This window comes from Zootermopsis nevadensis, unplaced genomic scaffold (genome assembly GCF_977971745.1).
Source record: "Zootermopsis nevadensis isolate Lab colony 2312 unplaced genomic scaffold, Znev_1.0 Znev_ptg000030l, whole genome shotgun sequence".
Lineage (NCBI taxonomy): Eukaryota > Metazoa > Arthropoda > Insecta > Blattodea > Termopsidae > Zootermopsis > Zootermopsis nevadensis.
In genome coordinates this window covers 19920506-19940996 of record NW_028259162.1, presented here as the reverse complement: position 1 = coordinate 19940996, position 20491 = coordinate 19920506, and the positions used below count along the sequence as shown (strand labels likewise).

Genomic DNA, 20491 nt, shown 5'->3' with positions numbered 1-20491 from the left:
TAAAGGTATTGTTTATATCTGATGCCTCCTGGTATGGTCTATGATGATCTTTCAGGCCTCTGCCCATCTAGGCAAAGACACAATCCATTTATGAGGTGAGAACACCCATAAGGTAGATTGTCCTACTCCCAGTGATAGGTTGATCATGAGAGTAATGGTAGTCAGAGGGGACCTGCAGTTTAATGTGGACTCCAACCATGAGAGACTGATATTATTCACACTCCTGAAGTTTTATTTGATAGTGTGAAGTCATAAATCTGTGAACAAACAAGTCCACACACTGATGTGACTGGTGATTGAACTCAGAATCATGTGAGAGATGCCAGTACATCTTATCCCAAGACCACCAGATCTCCAGTGAAACTACTTCTGTTTTTAACGTTTTCTGTGTGGATGATCTTAGAAATTTTATAGCGCATTATATATATCTGTTAGAAAATGTTGACAGAAATAGCTCATTATTATGAATGTCACCATTAAGAGACTTTACAAGCCAGTGTAGAAGAAGTTTGAAAGTGCACATCAAAAGCTTAAGCTCTGATATGATTACTTAAATAGTTGGGAAGTACTGTCCCCCATAAACAAGAATTATACCACTGAATAGATTTTGCTTTTGAATGTTCTTCACACCTTACAGGCTTATCTATGCCTGTCTTATTACATTTCTTCCTAGGAACAAGGCAACCTCCATTACCCCTAGGTTGTTTTTGAGATTATTATAGTAAGAATGTGAACTGAGGTCATTGTTCAAACACATTCTTGACTGGATAATATTGTTGCCTTTGTTGCATTTGTTACTCCCTTGGTTGCCCTGCTGATGTCAGTACATTTGATGAATACCATTTAAATTTTATGTATCCAAATTTCGTGTGTTTGTCAGGTGTTTTAATACTTCTAATAAGCCAGCTAGGACTAATACAGGGAATAATAATAATAGTTTTTATTATTTTGTTATTAAAACATTTTATCAACACATAATCAGATCTTGAGGTTCCTTTACACTGCGTTATGTGGTAACCATAATGGTGGTTCAAATTTTATCCAGTATTTTTATTTTTCTCATGAATAACACTGTCAATTTAGGTCATTTTTGCACAGTCATATCATGGACTATGTACATGTAAGGGGAGAGTACAAGAAGAAGGCTGTTTAATATGAAAGAGGTAAGATGATTTATTGACATGCTATGAATATAATTCCAGGTAAAATTTGAACCAACTACATGTGTTCAAATCACTGTGGGTCTGAGCCAAGGGTAAAATGGCCAAGTCAAAAATGTTATGACACAAATGTGACTCACTGTCAGACAAATGAGTTTTAACTGCTACTGATAATGTTGATGTGTTTAAATATTATTTCTGTAGGTTATTTAATGGTTTCATGTTTGCCAGTCTGTACATAAAGGCAGAGAAAGGAATGGAGAGTCAACTTTGCGTTAAATTTATCCACCACATATTTTATGTGAAGTAATCTGATCTCAGGCACTGATTATTTAGTGGCAGGCCTGTGTCCTTAAGAGAAGCCAGTATCCACATGGCTGAACATTTCAAGGATATTTTCTATTGAATGTTTCATATCTAATTGTTTTTGTTGGCGCTTTGTAACAGGACAGTTTTATTTAGTTGATTTCTTCTGCAACCTCAGTCATCCACAGACCAGTCTTTGCAAATCTCCAAACTGCAGTCATTTTCTGGTCAGATCATTGTATCCTCATCCATCGATGTATGTGGCAAAACCACAAACCGCCATAGATTAAAGCATGTTGGTTTGGAACTGTTAGACTATATGGAGAGATGCATGAATTTAACTGATGCTTATGACCAGCTAAAGCACAGTTGTGTGTTGCAGGTGAGGACACAATGCTGAGTGACCAGCCGTATCGTTACCTCACTGTAGATGAGATGAAGAGCCTTGGAGACGACTCGCTACCCATCGATGTTACCCGAGATGAGAGATTTGACTCTAATAGGGAGTGCATGGGTAAATACATTACATTTTCTAGTGCAGTGGATTTTGAGCTGAGCTGTTGCATTTCATTTTCTTGATCTTGTCCTGTTCCAAATTCCTTCACCTCACTGTACTATACAGTACTTTATTCTTTGCCACATTCTGTATAGTGTGAGTGGAGGCAGAGCTCTATGCAGTCCTCATGTTCGTACTTGATAAAAGTAGTCTTATTTATGCTTCAGTTCCTTTACTTGTAGGGAAAGAGTAACTTGCACCCATTTGATCAGACCAGGGGGGGGGGAGTGGGATGTCAGTCAGTGTTTGGTAGTAGAGTGAAAACTCCCAGTACATATGCATCTAAATACTCTTTAAGTTGCAAAGGCTTGTTTTCCATTAAACTGTGTGATCACATGGCAAAGTAGCAGGGTAAATAGGATATAAAAAAATTATGTAGGTCTTCAAGTGGAAGTCCTAGTTCTTTCATTGAAATCTACATTTATAATATTTTATGGACATCCATTTATGCAGTACATTTGTATGGGCAGATAAACTTAACTTAGTGAATATGCATGTTTATCCTACAATGTCATCCCTAAAAATAATTAAAATTGCACATTAAATTTCCTTTTGGGCATATTTTGCAGCAGTATGGTGAATGCTTGGTAGGTTTATTACGTCTGTCCATCTGATGTATGCATATATGAATGATGCTCTTAATGAACTGATTTTGATGAAATTTCATATTATGGGTTTATAGAATATAATTTGAACCAAACTGAACAAGATTGACTGTCACTGTACATTTTCATTTACATTGTTATAAACATAAGCTGATCTGAAAAAAAAAATATTCGAGATAAATTGTAGCCTTTAATAAGTCATTATTAGCATTTTATATAATGTACATTTTTATATAGTAGTTTGCTTTTTTGCATTGTTCATTGAATGTTAATGTCTATGTAATATCTGCTAGAGATTGTGTATGTTTCTTACCAACCGTTTTTGTTATAACTTTCTTGTACTTGCAGCTCCCCCAACAGCTGTGGATGACACCATCAGTCCACAGCATGTGAAGGAAAGTTACTCCCAGTTCACTTCCTCAAACTACACTCCTGACAATATTGATATTAATCGACACCCTGTACATGTGGGGTGAGTATGACAAATAATTTTTATTCTTGAGATCTAGTAAGTAACCCTTTCATTGTCAGTGAAAATGTATGTGCTGTATGCACTCAGGTGCTAAGTAACATTTGATTCAAGACCTATTTTAGGAATTATATTTTAAACATGTCTCTTCTACAGTGTACTGATATAACCAAGAATTTCTTTTTACCTTGTGTAAATAGTCAATATGAAGATAAAGAAACTAAGTAGCAGTCTGTATATTTTTATTTTGACTCAGTAAAATAGCTTATTCTGTCAGATAACAACATGGAAAGAATTGATAGGTGTACATTTTAGCTAACTGAAAGACTGACTAACGGACCAGCGCCATGGAGCAGGGTCATTCTTGACCATCTGATATTTATTCATTCAGTCAAGAAATCCCCTGCATTTTATGGGATGAAATTATTCATTATCATGTTTCTAAGACCCTACCACTGGATCATATTCTGTGCCAGACACCTGTATAGTTGCAGATAAAAATATTCAGTAATAAACAGTGACAGGGTTGGTTGTAATCCTATTGCCACTTAAAATTAGATTACAGTATTTTGTACAATCTAGTGACAGATATATTGTAACTGTTTTACACTTCTGTCTCCTTTTGAAGTATTGGAATGTTTAACGTCCAACTCAAAAAGTGTGTTTGATACATTTTATTGTATAGATTTGTTTATAGATCAACTTACAGTTTTGTTTATTCTTGGGTATAATGTTAAAAGTGACCATAGTATTGATAAGTCTGTTTGTGAGCTAATGTGTTACATTTCCTCTTATTTCTGACATCAACAATTGGCAAACTCTCAGGAAACTGCACTGGAAGAAGTAAGTAATCATGGCTCATTTATGGGTAGAGAACTGACTAGCGAAGCTGTAGCTATAAGTAAAGTAGTTTCCTTGTTCTTGTGAGATTTCAGTTATGTAGAGCATTGTTGCCCAACAATGTACAAGTTTTTCATGTGCCTTCGTAGTTCTCAATTGGTTCATACAAAATTTCAAAATTTTGTCAAGTAGTCCAATCATTTAAAAAGGTTTACACAATTCTGGTACAGATTGTGGCTGCTGTATTCCTAGATGAACCAGAAACGTGGCCATGTGTGAAGGACTTACGCATTTGGGGAGATTAATACTTCATGTTGTTTCGTAAGCAAAATTCAACGGCCATTTTTCACCCAAGTCTCCTGATTCACTGCTATATGGCTTTGGCAGTCAAATCAGGATTGAGTAGAAATTGTGCAGAGTCAGTGGGCTGGTCACTCACTACTCATAAATGCACTCATCAAGACCAAGAAACCTCCGAAAAGGAGGCGGCAAAAACCCCAACTGGGTTGTAGAGCCAAGAAACAACAACAACAACAACAACAACAACAACATTATTTCATGTAGAACTATTATAATTTGTATTTTTAATTGTATCCATTAATCTAAGTATGTTTCTATTTGCTAAACTCCGCCTTAGTGTGGTAAGGCATCCAGCATTTCCAGAATATCTAGAACGTCATGGTTGATTAGAATAAACAGTGTCCTTCAGATGTTCCCACAGAAAATCATTCATGAAAGACAAATGAGATTATTGATGTATAAAAGCTACGCTTAATGCCTGCGATTCTGGATTACTCTGTATTACAGTTACACTTTCTATGTATTTTGTGCTATAGGAATGAAGCTGGAACAACAAATTATGCAGTATTTATTTTGAAGTTGCTTTGAAGATTTTCTTAAAAACTTACCAGATTTTATTACATGAATTCATAACTCACCCACACTACTGATGTGAATGTTGATTCTTTCATAATCATGTCTTAAATTTTGTCAGAAAAACACTTTTTTCCATGGATAGTTAAATGTTTCAGGAACAAAATCATTAAATATTGGAACAAGGAAGTCCAAGATATTCTAAAAAATGTGTGATACTGTGCTCAAGTCTGATATAACAAGTATCCATTGTGAAGGCCAACAGTTTAGCATTTATAACAATTTCCCATGATTTCAGAGTTTTTAACCTTTTGTGGTTGCTTAGCAGAAATTTTTAAATTTTTAACTGATTTATATAATGGTGTACAATTTTAGTTGTACAATTCTAAACATTATGATTTTTTATAGTAAATTTGTCTTGTATATATTAATTTAAAATTATATAAATTCATTTTTATTATCAAACTTATTTTTCAACCATATTTGGGAAATTCTGAATACAATTATTGTTTTGTAACACATATATCTCGTGTATATTTTACTAACAGAAGATGAGTTAGTCTTTGTAATCGGAAACGTACTACCAGGCTATGGAACATGTATATGTTTTTGCCCCACTCAGTGTAATAGGTGTTGATTTAGTTAACTGCATGATCAATAAAATAAGTACTGTGAACATATTAGGGTGGCAGATATGTCAGATGTAAATAGTATTGAAACATTCCTGTGTTCTATTTTGACTTTCTTTCTTGCATATACTTTATTTATTTTTTGTACTGTGTGCTTGTTTTTCACATCATTCCATCACTTTAAACATCTTCCTAAACTTCTGTTTTGCATTAGTTAATAATATTGCATATGTTTGAATATTCTCAAATTAGTGAAGAATATTATTATTTTTGTATTTCTGTTTATAACGCTGTAGTAAGTAATGCTGGATTTAAGAACCGGACAGAAACTGAAAATTTGAAATTTATAGTGTGATTTGTTGTGGTATATGTAGGTTAGAAATGTCAATAGGGAACAGGAGGTAAGAAACATCTTGTACACAACTTTTGAATACATGTTGTTACTGAAAATGTTAGAAGACTGTAGCTTCTTGAAATGTCCCTGATGTTGAAGATCTGCTGTGAGAGGAAATGAGTTGAGAACTGCGTCATTCATGTACATGGATGTCATACTAGATTGGTAGTATAAACAATCATATGTTCAACCAGAAACAGAATTGCACTAATTTTTATGCATTTATTCAAAATTCGGTAATAGTTACATGATAATATGCCCTAGTTTCCTGGTCAGCTTCCTGGTGGATGCTCGAGGTGGAGCCATGCGTGGCTGCAGGCACAGTGGCGTTCGTGTAATTGTGCCTCCTCGAAAGGCTGCCATGCCCATGCGAGTTACCTGTCGTTACTTGAAGAGGGACAAGCTGAGTCATCCACCACCCCTCATGGAGGGCGAAGCTCTTGCAAGCCGTATACTGGAGCTGGGACCAGTTGGGGCAAAGTTCTTAGGGTGAGTAGCCATATCTAGAGTACCAGGAAGTTTGTGGTTTTAGTTCCTCCATAGTTCCTTTACAATCTTAATATTCAAAACTGAAATACCTGAGAACAACAAACAGCTGATAACAATTCATGAACTCTGTGCAGTCTCTGCACTTAAAATGTTCAAAATCTGAAACTGTGACATAATTCCAATCATTCATAATTTCCTTGTTCTTGTCTGTATGTTTCTTTCCTCTACTTTCCTTTTGTTACAGTTAGTTATGCCAGATGCTTATGTCTGCCTAATGCGAATAAAAATACATCTTTATATTACTGGCTTTCCTTAGACTTGAGACTAGGTTCTGCAGCTTAACAAAAGAGAAGATTATAATTTCCTTGGACATCTGTATTTGCTTGTAGACAAGTGAGTGGTATAGGACACTGGTATCCAAGTTTTTTTTTACCCACTACTCCATATTTTAACAATTTCTCTTAGGCAGTCCCAGCATAGTTGACTGAAGTAAAAAATTTATTCTCAGACTTGAGCATTGATCTTGATGTATTAATTATTATTTGCATAGAAATGACTGCAAACATTTTTTTTAATATTACTATTTAATTAAATACCTCAGACAGAATAAACAAAAATTAATAGAAAATTCGTTGAGAAACTTGAGCTTAGATTTTGGACTGTGCAGTGCTGTATGTACACTCTGTGCAACAAAAGTCAATTGCTTGAAATTTATTAAGTCCCAAACCAGAAGTGGTTTAAGCATATAGCTCACATCATAATTCCAGTCATTTGTAAACTCCTCGTATTTCTCCATGTGCCTGCCTGCCTGCCTGCCATTAACTACAATGATTTATGTATGACATGTCTGTTAAGCAAAGACACCAGAATATCTACCTAATAAAATATGTAAATAAATAAGTAAAAAAAAAGAGATCCTAATGACTTTTCTGAGTCCTCTGATAAAAAAACAAAGGTGCAAACTATACTTCAATTAGTTGTCCATGTTCCATCTTAGACCAGCTGGTGTGGTAGAGGACTGGTGTTTATGCAGAGATCACATATGTGAGTTTGAGTCTTGATGCCTAATACATTTTTTAATGGGTGTGTTGTATTTGCAGAAATAAGCCTACTCTCTCATTGTGTGCCTGTTATGATATTTAACTATATATGTTTAAAAGTTTCTGTGTGGAAATGATGCCAAGAGCAGCTGGGAATCTTTTTCAAAATAAGCAGATTGTGGTATTTGAAAATGAATGTCCAAAATCTGTTTGTTAATGAGCAAAAAGTAATCATAAGTATTATCATTCACATTATTACTAATTTATTTGTGGGGCATTAGAGATGCTAGAAGTGTGAGGGGAGCAGGTATTTATTTTATTTTTGAAGATTGCTATCTTCTGGGTTGTTGCGCTGTGTAGTCTGGTAGATGTCCACCAACGTTGCAGAGGTCATGCTTCCTCCAACATCAGGATGACTCGCTGCTGTGAATACCTCAAATCCTACCAATTTTATTTTTATTGACCATTATCATTCAGATTTAAATATTTTGCATTTGAATCTGTCCATAGGCCAACAATTTTATCTGCAAAAAGCACACACACTTTAGAATTGTTTTTGTTTTCTATAGTATACCATTAACATAAAAAATAAGACTTACTGTCATAGCCCTTAAAGGGCTCGTTTAAAGACCTGGTATCTTTAAGAAGACATCCAAAATCTTTGAGCTTCAGCCATGAATCTCATTTGCCTTAGTAAGGACTCAGCATTACACGCCAGTTCTGCATGAGTTGTATGATGGCAAAAGAAGGTTTCTCTTTTATCTCTGTATCACTGCAAGAAGCAGAAATAGAGTTTTTTGGACAACAATGTAATCTCTCTTTTCTGTGTGAAACTCAAAATAAAAAAAGGTTCTGTTCTCTAGACCTGTTATCATTGAGGTGCCACATTTTGGGTCTCTTCGTGGCATGGAACGTGAAATTGTTATTCTTCGCTCTGACAATGGTGAAACGTGGCGTGAGCACACCTTGGAGGCAAGTGAAGAAGCTGTCCATGAAGTACTCAATGAGAGTTTTGAGGGAGAAGGTGAGTGAAAGTAGAAATATTATATCATATATTTACTTAACAATGTTTTTTTATGTGAAGCTTATGGAAAACAGTGTATTTCACTGCCATGGAAATGTTGAGTTTCTTTAATAACAGTGAAAAAGCAGTCTGTAATAATGATAGAAACCTTGATTCGTGGAGCTGTTTCATGTTGCCTTTGAGAATTTGTGTTTTTCATCCAGAATCTGGCTACTGTAAAGCTAGTGTAAAGTGTTTTACTCATTTCAAGTACATTTGTCTTCCATGTGTGTTCTTTGTTATTTTTGATACCTCATTTGCAGTACAAATCTATTGTTAACAAAGGAAGTAATGGCATGAATACAGCGTAGAGGAATAAATTATTTTTGTTTTGTTTTGTGAAATGTACACTATGCTGAAAAATGTTTTAATAATATGTATATTTTTGTGATTTGTGTAATGTACCATTTTTTATATGTGAGCTTATTTTCAGAGATTTAATGAACTGTAGTTTTGCTTTTTGTAAAGTGTTGTTTGTACTGGACGACCTGAAATCATTTAATGAGGATCCCCCAGTATCAAGTGTCGTCATAATGTGTCAGTGAAAAACATGTTCAGTATGTGAACTACTGGTATTCAGGAGGATTTCAATCAGTGTTCAAAATTATCAAATACTGTGCTTTTAGAGTATCTGCAGTGGTTATGAAGACAAATAACATTTTTTCTTTCAGTTCAACTGTATGGCAGTTGTTTCTTTACATACTGTCTTTCACTGTCTTTCTTTGTGAAAGTCTGCATTTGAGCTATACTGCCAGTAGAATATAATGTTAAAACTGTAAACACACATTGTTCTAGCATGTGTTCCATCATGTTATATAATGATTCAATAAGTTACCACTGGTGGCTACACAATCTTCCAAACATATATCAGAAATTAACAACAAAATTATGTTTATACATCAAGAGTTTTGGTTAATGCATAAGAATTTTAACTGGAGCATTTTTCTTGATCATGTACATGTCACCTGATATTTTTAGAATAATCAAATATTAGAGGTGGTGATGGATGGGTTGATCATGTGACTAGGATCAGGAAGACGAAGAATGTATACAGACTTTTTGTGGGGACATTTCTTGGAAAATGTCAACTTGTCAGAGCAGGAAATATATGCATAATAACATTAAGAAATTAAGAAGGATCTTAGATGCATGGGAGGTGAATAGAAGTGGTTCAGGTCATGTCCAGTAGCAGGCTTGGTATTAGTTGCGATGAACCTTCAGCTTCTGCCATCACAGTATTACAATTGGTAATTGCTTTATCATGACATTCAGTGGTTCAAGACTCAGCTGGACTATGATTTTTTTTCTGCAGAATTGACTGCTTTAGAGGAGATAAGCTCTGGCCGCATGACCCGTATTCTGACCACAGACTTTCCTCAGTATTTTTCTGTGGTGTCTCGCATCCGGCAGGAGGTGCATGCCATAGGGCCCGAGGGAGGCATGGTGTCATCCAGTGTGGTACCTCAAGTACAGGCAGTCTTCCCTCAGGGGGCTCTCACCAAGAAGATCAAGGTTGGACTGCAGGTAAACTTGTTCAAACCTCGCAAGGGCACATCTGCAGGGATGCTGAAAAAGATTACTGTTAACCATGTACCAAAGAAGAAACGTTTCTCTCTTGTTTGGTGAACATTCTCGTGATTGTAAATGAATTGGATCAGAGTTACTTACTGGCTAGATTGCTGTATGTTAGGCTAACAGAACTTGCTGTTCATGTGTACATTCCTTGGATTCTGAATATTAACATTGCAGACTCGGATTTTAGAAACGACACTCCATTTTTTCTGATTGAAGATATATAAATTACAAAGATATAACAAGTACCATAATTGAATTCCTCTAAGAATTCTTTTCTTTTCATGTGCTTTTCGCTTCTCAGTAAATTAGTTAAAATTCAGCAACTCCTTTTTATCTAATAAAAATTTGTAATGAAATTTGTCATTGAGAAATTAATTATTTTACCAGGGTTTACTCAGATAGAGGGTCTGGAAATTATTTCAGCATGAATGTTTTAAGAACAACAACAGCAACAATAATAAAATATGTTATTCGACTATAGTGGCTCCACAAACAAAAATATTTTACTTGCATAACAGTAGTAATATCTCAGGTATGTCATGCTGAGAAGTATGATGCTTTGCATAATTTGTTATAATTATAAATTGCTAGCCAAAGCATCCACCTGTAACACACATCTGTATTTGGGACATCTATAAACAGAAAATCTTCCTTACGTTATGAGTTCAATGAAGTATCTCTTTATGTGATAAGCTAATGAGAAACTGAAATGAATGTTATATGACTGAAAGAGTGTCCCTTGTCACAAGGGATTAAAGTACCATTTGCTGTTATTGATGACTTTATGGAAACTACTGATATTTGTTTGAAAACGTCTGCATTATCTGACTTTGATTGTTGCATTTGTTGCTAAATTATTGATCAAAGTTGGGATCTAATGTAATGATTTACATCAAATTATAAAATTTGTGCATAAAAATTTGCTTGAAATCTCATAGCCACTTTACTTTGATCCAGTTTGATGCATGAATTGTACATCAAACACTGCAGTCATGAGTTATGATTTATTGGCTTCAAGTTTAAATATCAATGACCTTTTGTAGGCTATATTACATAACGGATAGTCATTTGATATTATCACAAGAGTATCCACTTTGGACATAATCTGTTGTCTGGATAAAAAAATACACGCGGTATTTTAGAGTCTTGCTCCATTTTCATTTAAAAGGAAGGACCTTTTATTATTTTAGGTCCATTAGATAAGACTAGTCCTTATAACTTGGTCTTTGAAGAAGCCAGAGGTGGATTGTATAAACAGAAATATATAGAAACCCTATTGCAAAGTGAGGAGCAAGAATTAGTCATGAAAGATGACAGTTACTCGTCGCAAGGATTAGCTTTGTATTATGAGTCCCTTGAAGCCTCAGAAGACTGTAAACTGGGAGCCACCTTCCAAACTTCTATGTATTCTATATTCTATATGTATGTCCAAAGAAAGTACCCCCATGACGTACTAGGTAGGTAGAGACTGGAGGTGTATAAATATAGTACTTAAATTTATCACTAGATATTTATGATAATTAATTCAATTTGACCCATTGATGTCAATGATATTTAGAATACCACTACGAAGTTGTATCAGGCCATGCTCGATATCCTACTTTAGTTTTTCTTTTAGAATTGTCTTATTGTATTTATAAGCTTGGCTATCAAACCATGGATGGGGATGTATGGGACTGTTCTGGCAGTATTGTGTTATGGAACTTGTGTGTTCTTCACGGCTAGATGATACCTGAGAAAACGTCAGCCTTATTTTGTGAAAATAATGAAATAGCAATTGTGCCCGATTGGCAGACGTATATTTACATGAATGCAGGAAGAAATCAGAAGTGTTCATTATGCCAAAAATAATGAAATTATGTTCTTGTTCAAACTGAAAAATATTTCTGTGTTCAACATTATTATAATGACTGTGCATAAAATCACTCATGAAAAGGAATTTCCCATTGTAAGCCATGCTTTTTACATTGGACTTTTACTCTGTATTTAATAATTTGTACTTTTGTGAGGGAGGGTAATGAATGACAGTTTCTCTAGGAATGATGCCAAAATTCATTTTTAAGTGGCAAAAAAATTGGTGAAGAACTTTTATTTAATTGTTCATTTAAGTATTTCTGTTAATGAGGTGTTTGTAATTAGATTTTGAGAAGTCAGATACACTTTCAAAGAGACAGTTACCCACCTCAGTTTTCCATGATTAGCAATGTTATCTGTCATCACCAGCTGTCATTAGTGTGTTGCTTCTGTCAAGGTTCATTCCCCAGTTGTTTGCCATGTAGATGTCACTGCTGCTGTTGTCCAATATACAAACAAAAAATTATTGTGAGTATGCTATCTGCATTTTTCATGTCCTGCAATAAATATTAGTATTTGTAGAGTGCCATACTTTTACCAGTGAAGAATTGAAGATCTTGTAGAATTTTTTAAAGAAGTTAATCTTGTAAGAGAATGTTATGTGTAGTAAGGCATAAAAGTATTTTAGATAATATTCTGTTTGCATTTGGCTGTTTTATGTTTTAAGTCTGCATCTGTAAGATTGCTTTAGAATTAATGAAAGTTATGGTACTTAAGATTTTTGAATGAAAGAACCAATAGTAATGCAAATAGTGCATGGGGTTTTGGTAGTGTAGCTATTTAGAGAAAACAGTAATTTCACTCAGGTGCAGTAAATATTTATATTTTTTTAGAACCTTCTTCACCTTATTTGTGATATAAAACCATTTAAAAGGACCCAGATTTATAAGTTTCTAAAGTTGTAGAATGTAGTGGTCTCTCATTTTAAATTTTAAAACGGGAAATGTGTCAAAAACTTGTTTTGCTTCTGGGTTGAAGAGTGATGCAAAGTGAACACAGCATGATGTAAGCTCTGGAAGAGTTACTTATATTCGATATGAACATAAACAAGGTGACATATGCACCATCACTTCAGTTTATTTTGAGGTTAGGTTCATGAGAGACATGTTTTCATAAAGGACAAAAGTATTATAGTTTCCTATAAGAAGTAACTAATGCTTCATTGATCAGTATGTTCAGTATTGATTCATCTTAAGATGGCTGTCTTTTCAAATCCTTCTTGATTCATCTTTAATGGTGATACATAACTGCCAAGATACTGAACGAATGAAACTGAAACTTTAAACTCATTCTAAGTTTACTTTAATCTTTGTACTTTAATTACTACAATTTCTTCTACATCAGATATAATTGGATGTATCAGTATGATCCAAATGAAATAGCATTGTTTGTGAAATCAGAGCGCGTCACATGATGGTGGGGTTGGCGTTAGAGAAAGAGAGGCTTTAAGTTTTAAACTGCATCTGACCTTTTCACCTGGAGATAAAACTAAGTACCTGAGATACACTCCAGTGTTTCACATATAATTATTGTGACTAATTAACAATGTTGAGCAGAGTCCTTGAGAAGCCAATAATCACTCTTCTAGTCTAGAAATTCCCTGCCTTTTATGGAACCCAGAGGATCATTATCATGTGTACAAGAGCCTATCACTGAATTCATTCTACACATTCACACAAAATTGTTCTCATTTTCTGTTCTTCCTCTTGAACAAGTTAAATTTTATATTTATAAAGTTTGTTCCTTCAACTCGTTCTTCACTACTTTTCAAATGATTTGTTCATTCCCTGGATTTTATGATTTTGTATTGTATTTTGTTATCAAGACATTACTAATTTTGTGCATTTATTTACAGAGCAATGTTGTTAGTAACTACTTTTAAACTTTCATTTTCACCTAACATTAACATCAGTGTAGACCAGTAGCTGATGCATTTCCATTAAATTCCATTTTCTCATAATCTTCTTGGACATTCCTAATGGTGTTTTCTGAAGTGAAGGTGGAAGCATAAAGCATGTACTTTTATTTAATTTTAGGTTTTAAATTGTTATATTTCATAATTGTTCCAGTAACTCTTTACTCTTTTACTTTTATATTTCTAAAAAAAAATTATATATCTAAGTTAAATTCTTTCTTATTTTTTGAAATATCAGTATCTAACATTTATATTATTCAAGTACAACTAATATTACAGATAAAGCTGGCCACACACACTCCTTTCTCAGCATTTTGCGTGCTGATTGGTCTTGAGATCGTACACAGTGAGTCCCCACAAACCATTCTGTAGTCTTAATCATTTTCCTTTCATTTTGAAATTGATTGTGCTTAAGGCTTTGTGATTGGATAATAAATTATGTCAGCATTTCTGTGGCTGTGAAAGCCAAACAGAAGATGCAGAAGAGGAAATGTTGTACGTGGTGAAAGCAGTGACTGATGAGAAAATGGCATCTGTTACACACAGTTTTATTAAGAAACAACAACATACAATTAGAACCTGATGATTGGTTGAATTGTTTAAGAATGGATGAAGATACTGAGCTTAACTTCTGTATAAAGTAACTCCACTAAATCTGAAGAGAGAAGTAGTTATGCCACACGAACTTCTCTGCGTTAGTCTCTGTTTCTTAGTGACAGGCAGGTGTTGTGAAGACTTGAAGTTTTCCACTGTAGTTTCTCTGCAGCCAGGAATAATTATCAGGAATATGCAAGTCTGTCTACATGGAGATGAGGGAGGAGTATTTGAAGGTAAGTTATATATTATAATTGTTTTTATTTGTCCATTCCCAAACAAAGCATTGTTATGTACAGCGCTATGAAAATACAGCAGAAAATTCCTTTGTGAAATTTTGTAATTTTAATAACTTTTTATAACTGCACAGGCCTCCCTGTGTAAAGAACTCTGCTATATTGGGATTATGGGTACATGTTTCTGTGTATGAAAGTGATTGCAATTGCCTTGAGGCACTTGGTTCAACAGAATTTTAAACAGATTTAAGGGCTCTTGTCTTGAAGTTTAATGTGTAACTTTGGTTTTTAGATTCAGCCATGTTGAATATTGTAGAATTTTCAACATTTCAGATGTTTTCAGGGTGAATGTGTAATGGGGTCTTTTATGAAGCCTTATGTAGAGCAGGCAGTAGGTGGCAAGTAGAATGTGAAGGATATAATTGGTGGAACAGAGGAGTGAGGTGCTAAACTTTCAGTAGTGAGCACATGTTTGAGGGAATAATGTGATGAAAATTGTTTCAGAGTATTTAAGGGCTATGTGGTGAAGGGAAGAGATTATAAAATAAGTTTTGGTGACCATGTGAATTTGGAAAGAGGAAGAAACTGCATTGTATGCCAGAACACTGGAAAAGCTACAGCGTTCGGCAAATATCATCACCATCATTGCATTTACTATTTAATATAACAAGTTAAGAATTAAGACAAAATGATGATAAAAACTGTGTCATTAATAACACATGCTTTCATTTATAGTTTCCTTCAATGGAGAATGACTGGAGAGAATTGATGAAGAGTTTGAATAAAATGACAGTTTATAAGTCATTTGATAATGGTAGATTGAAAACCCATAAACCTCCAGGGAGTGGAGCTTTCGTCTGGAATTATAAAAGTTCAAGAAGTTTGGTTTTAATGACCATTACAAATGCAAACTGAATTTCCTATCTGACATAAGAACCAGATGGAGAAGTAATTGAAAATAAAAAGTTCTTTGAGAAAATTCTGTAAGAACTATGTTTTCTTCCTCCCAGAAAAACAATAAGCAGCACAAATGATCTTTACATGTTTGTCAGTAATGAAGCATTTTCACACCTGGACTTTTTGAAACCATGCATTCAAACAGAAATGAATGAAGAACTTAAATGTATTTATCTGCTGTCTATCAAGAGCATGGAGAATAATTGGAAATGTGTTAGCATAATGCTGGATCAATGTAGAATTTATCATAATGAGATATGTTTCTGGACAACTTTCTGTGAAGGGATAATGCAGTCAACTCTGTTCTCCCTCTGACTTTTAACAAAGAGGACTTCTTGAGTTCTAAATAGTTTGACTCATCAGATTCCTGTTATTTAATTCCATTGCAAAATCTGCATAACTGATACTATGGGATAGAAGCAAAGGAAGTAAGAAAAATACCCAAGTATTTTAATGAAGACGGTAAAGAACACTGAAGAAATAAAATGATCAATAAATCATTGCTGGTTTGTATTGTGCTGACTATAGTACATAGGACTTGTAATGATATTTCTTGTTTCTGTTTAATGGCACTGTACAAAAAGGCAACAAAAATATTCACAAATAATTGTATTATTTTTTATGTATTTTCAGAAAGACATACTTTCTGTTGGGCTGTCCTGGTCTTTTCAAAATAAAAGTTCTGTGTAGTACCACAAATTTTCTACGTATACATCTTTTGCCTTGCTTCCTGACTTAATTGGTTTATAAATTTTTTTAATTATTAATTATATTAATAATTAAATTAATAATATATTATTTATTATCATCTATTAAGTGATTCTTTTAGCAACTCTAAATTTTATTTCTGTCATTGTTGATTTGTTTTTAATTAGCCTGCATGTTGTTTCTCTTATAGTAATGTTTGGATTTTACTTTCTAAGGGCATGTATTTTCTTTGGTGAAAACTGAAGGCATATATTGTGACCCACACAGATGCTGGGACCACTTTTCAAGCAGTGACAGATTGCTTTGATCTGATGCATTTGACAGTACATCATGATTGTATCCATGATTTTGTCTCATCTGTGTTTTATCTTACCTTCAGACTTAATAGTTTGTAAAATGATAAGCAGAAAGTAGTCTGTGTGTCCAGCATAAAACAAAGAGAAGATGAAGTTCCTTTATGGAATTTGTGAAGTGTGAAAAATTTGCTGTGATATGTAATGGTGTATAATACTTATATGTTTATTAGCTTGTTGGTTAGGTCAATCTTAAAACCGCTGCTTGATATTCCAGCATCAGATCAGTTCAAATGTGACATGCCCATCATTTTGGTTTGCTGTGTCTTAATGGTGGGGCATAGAATGTGAAGATTTCATTTTTTAAAAATCAGGCTAAAAATGTTACCAACATCTAAATCAAACTGTTATAGCCCATTGGCAACTGTATTCCCCACCTTTTTCAATACTCAGTAACTCTTTATTTTGTATTCATGGGTTTTGTATGGTTGTTTCCTTAAATAACATTAACAAGTTGATCTTTGTAATGGTCAAATATTGTTTTATTTGTGGTATGGACTGAATTATTAAATATTATTAGGTGAGCTTCAGTTTGAAAGGGTTAAAGGAGATTCAGTGAAATCAAATGCCAATTTTTGCATATTTATGGTCTTTGGGGTCTGGCATCAAAAGCATTAGGAGATGATAAATAAGGTATAATTACCCTTGGGCACTTACTTAAATTAAATTGTGCTCTTGGCTACTTTGCAGTAGCTGATTTTCTCACCATGCATGTGCTTGCTATACTCAACTCCTAGTTAGTAGTTGTAAATCAGTTACAAACAGGGCAAAGTATGTTTGCATGATCGTCTGTGTTAGTATCCGAGTGCTCTAGTGATGAACCGCGGCTTGCTACGATTTAATCATAGTATTACTTCAGCATCTTTCACTGTATTAAAAGTTATTATTCTGTGTGTGAATAAAAGAATATGGTACAAACTTTAGGACAAATAATTGCTTACTGTTTATGGATGATGATGTAGTTTAAGACAGTAGGATGAATCTGCAAGTTGGAGGCTTGGATTACCTTGACATTTTTGGTGCCATTACTGTGGCTGAAGTAGGATGTTTCTTTGAAATCTGAGAATAATGTGAATTATGTTCATGTGACTATATTGAATCAGTAGATTTTATTGTACATTTTGGATTTGGTTGTATTAAAACAGGTTAATAGTAAGTCTGTTAAACTATTTTACAGACTAAATGAAAGTGGAGGAAATTTGCAAATATGTGTCCTCAGACATATGGAAAACTGTAGTTTACTTGAAGTTATGGTCCACGCATTAAGATATAAAGTAGCATCTGTTATATGCCTGAGGGCTTTTGTAACTTGAAATTTGTCTTTCGTGACCCATAAGTTATTTTCCGTTGGTATTACACATGTTTTTAGTTGTAGCCAAAATCAGTAATTTTTAATTTTTTGTCAGTGGGTTATATTTGCTTATCTATAGGAGAATTGTTTGAAATCCTCATGGCAGTATTTTATAGTGTTCAAATATATGAAAATATAACAATTACATTATTAGAGAGACTTCATATGTTTGGATATTACAAATTGTGTTAACCCTGCTTGCAAAGTCATCTAATGGTGGTTATTTCCCTATAACCTTGCATGAGAGGGACCACAAGGATAACAAGTGTATGATCAGGAAGCAGAATATGCAGTAAGGCTATTTTGCATGTGGTGTGGAATGTCTAGAATTTACCGTTGTTCATTTACTGTTGTCGATATGCATTTGAATAAAAAGTACCTTAAATGTTTGTATATTAGCCCAGGGTACTAGTTGCAGCTTGTCCTGATATGGGCTACACCTTGAACAAAAATTATTTTTAAGGTTAGTGTTCAGTAAAAAAAATTATATCATTATAAAGGAGTACTTGAATTTGGAAATATTCATTAATTGAATCAACACAGTTCTGATTATTACACATTTTAGGTGTGAAAACCATGTTTTAAGAAAGGCATCTAAAGGCACTTGTTAACAGTTTTTGTGCCAGTACTGGGATAAAATTCAAAAACAGGGTACTATATATCCCTGAAGTTTAATCAAACATTTATCATAATTTCAGTATTTTGAAACTTGCATTGTTTTGCTTGTCTTGACTGCAGTACAAGGAGAACTGTTTGTGAGTGTTCTGCATCCTGGTCATTGAGTGGTGACGCAGCTAGAGGACAGAGTGGGATGGCTTGTCCCACTTTTCATGTATGGCTTGTGCTTCTAGTCTCTAACTGTTACTAACAATGAACACTGGTTTTCCATTGCACATACTAATATTTGTATGTATACAAGTTTTTTGAGTGCCCAATAAACTTAGTTAAACTATGAATGACTTAATGATTGGTGTCAATTCAGAAACCCCAGGGTTCAACAACAAGCAAAGTATGGTTCGAAATGTGGCACTCACATCTTCTGCTGCGGTGTTTAACTAACTTTATTGGGCGGAAGATTAAAAGAGAGCAAGGAAAGAAGCATTTCAGGAATTACTTTCTTGGTGTAAACATATTTTGGATATGTGGACCATTCAGCTTCTTCCTAGACACTAGCATCACTTATTTCTACAACTGACAAGCACTATGTAACTCTTAATGCTTTTATTGTTGTTGCTACATAGTGCTTAATGTTGCTCTCTTTATTCTACTTCTTTTTTTAATTCTTGTTGCTTACATTTTGCTTCTGGCAGCTTTGTTTAATCATGATGAATGCTACATCGAGCCTGCTTATGTGCTGTTTGCCCTGCAATGTCCTTCCTTCCTCATACACAGTCTTAAAGAATCACATTTCCTGCTTCTTTGCATAAAATAAAGATACTTAGCTTTGGTGTCTCAGACATAACATTTTCTTTCAAAATTTTATGACAAGCAATTACAAAAATGCTTCCATGGCTTCATGTAATCTGTAAAATTTACTTAGAAACATTTGCAGGATATGAATATGTCATTAATAGGAAAGAATGGTTGAAGGAATATCTTTGGATAAGGCATGTGGCAAAACATAACCCTTGTCAGTGGATGACTCCTTTAATCTTGTGAATGACCTATTGCTGCAGAGATACTGATATATTGTTATGTCTTACAGAGTAGTCTGTACATTCGTAAAATTGTGCTTGCACTTTGAAGTTTTGATTTAAATATGGTACAACAGTTTTATTATGTTTTGCCACTTGATGTGATCCTATAGGTACTATTTTATGGAATTTTAATTGTAATTTATTATTGCAGTGCTGAACCGTCAGCACTATAAAATTTTATTTTAATGTATGTTCTTAATCTCATTTAGCCGTCATCAGTGCACAGTACTATATTATTATAATGGCTGAATGAACCAGAAAGTGTATCCAGTTTTGTGATGGTGTAGGTTCTTGGTTATGATAAATCATATTAATTTCTTCTGAGTGTCATATCATGCCATATAATATGTTAACATCCAAGATTTATTGATTAAGAGAAAGCATGTGAAAATGCACAAAACATTTCCTCAAGAATTTTTTAAAAATATGTAGAGGCTTTGGAAGTTCTGGAAGTGAATTATTTAGAATGTACACTACTGTTGAGAATCATATCAGCATACAAACACTAAAATGAAGTGGAATGTGAAAGAAGTACTCCAAAATAAATGGAAAGGTATGTACTTGTTCTTCATAAACATATCACTGGAGGGGAGGTCAAGGATTTCAAATATCTTCCTTCATTTGTAATACAAATATAACTATGAAGGAGATTCATAAAGTAAGGGAAAAATTGGAATGGTGTCATTATGTGATTGGCAACAATGTTGGGTCCTGGTCATGCTGTAGCTTAAGGTTAGATTCTGATATGCTTTAAGTGTGGTTCAATTATAGTCAATTTGAGCCAAGTGAGCATGGAATAAAGGTAACTGCTCCAGTGGTGGTTTTTA

The 20491-nt window shown here is 34.0% G+C and overlaps 1 protein-coding gene across 2 annotated transcripts in view; it reads left to right on the top strand.

The window, feature by feature from the left end:
- The window catches only part of LOC110835660 (uncharacterized), a 146498-nt gene that overhangs the window by 94309 nt on the left and 31698 nt on the right, over nt 1-20491 (top strand). The window contains exons 20-25 of one of the 2 annotated variants that reach the window (XM_087358598.1): nt 1849-1980; nt 2976-3099; nt 3922-3939; nt 6097-6321; nt 8225-8385; nt 9737-9948. In XM_087358598.1, the coding sequence (XP_087214724.1) occupies nt 1849-1980; nt 2976-3099; nt 3922-3939; nt 6097-6321; nt 8225-8385; nt 9737-9948 (872 nt within the window). Of the gene's footprint in view, nt 1-1848; nt 1981-2975; nt 3100-3921; nt 3940-6096; nt 6322-8224; nt 8386-9736; nt 18932-20491 lie in introns of those variants that run through there. The other variant, XM_087358600.1, reaches the window with a different exon arrangement.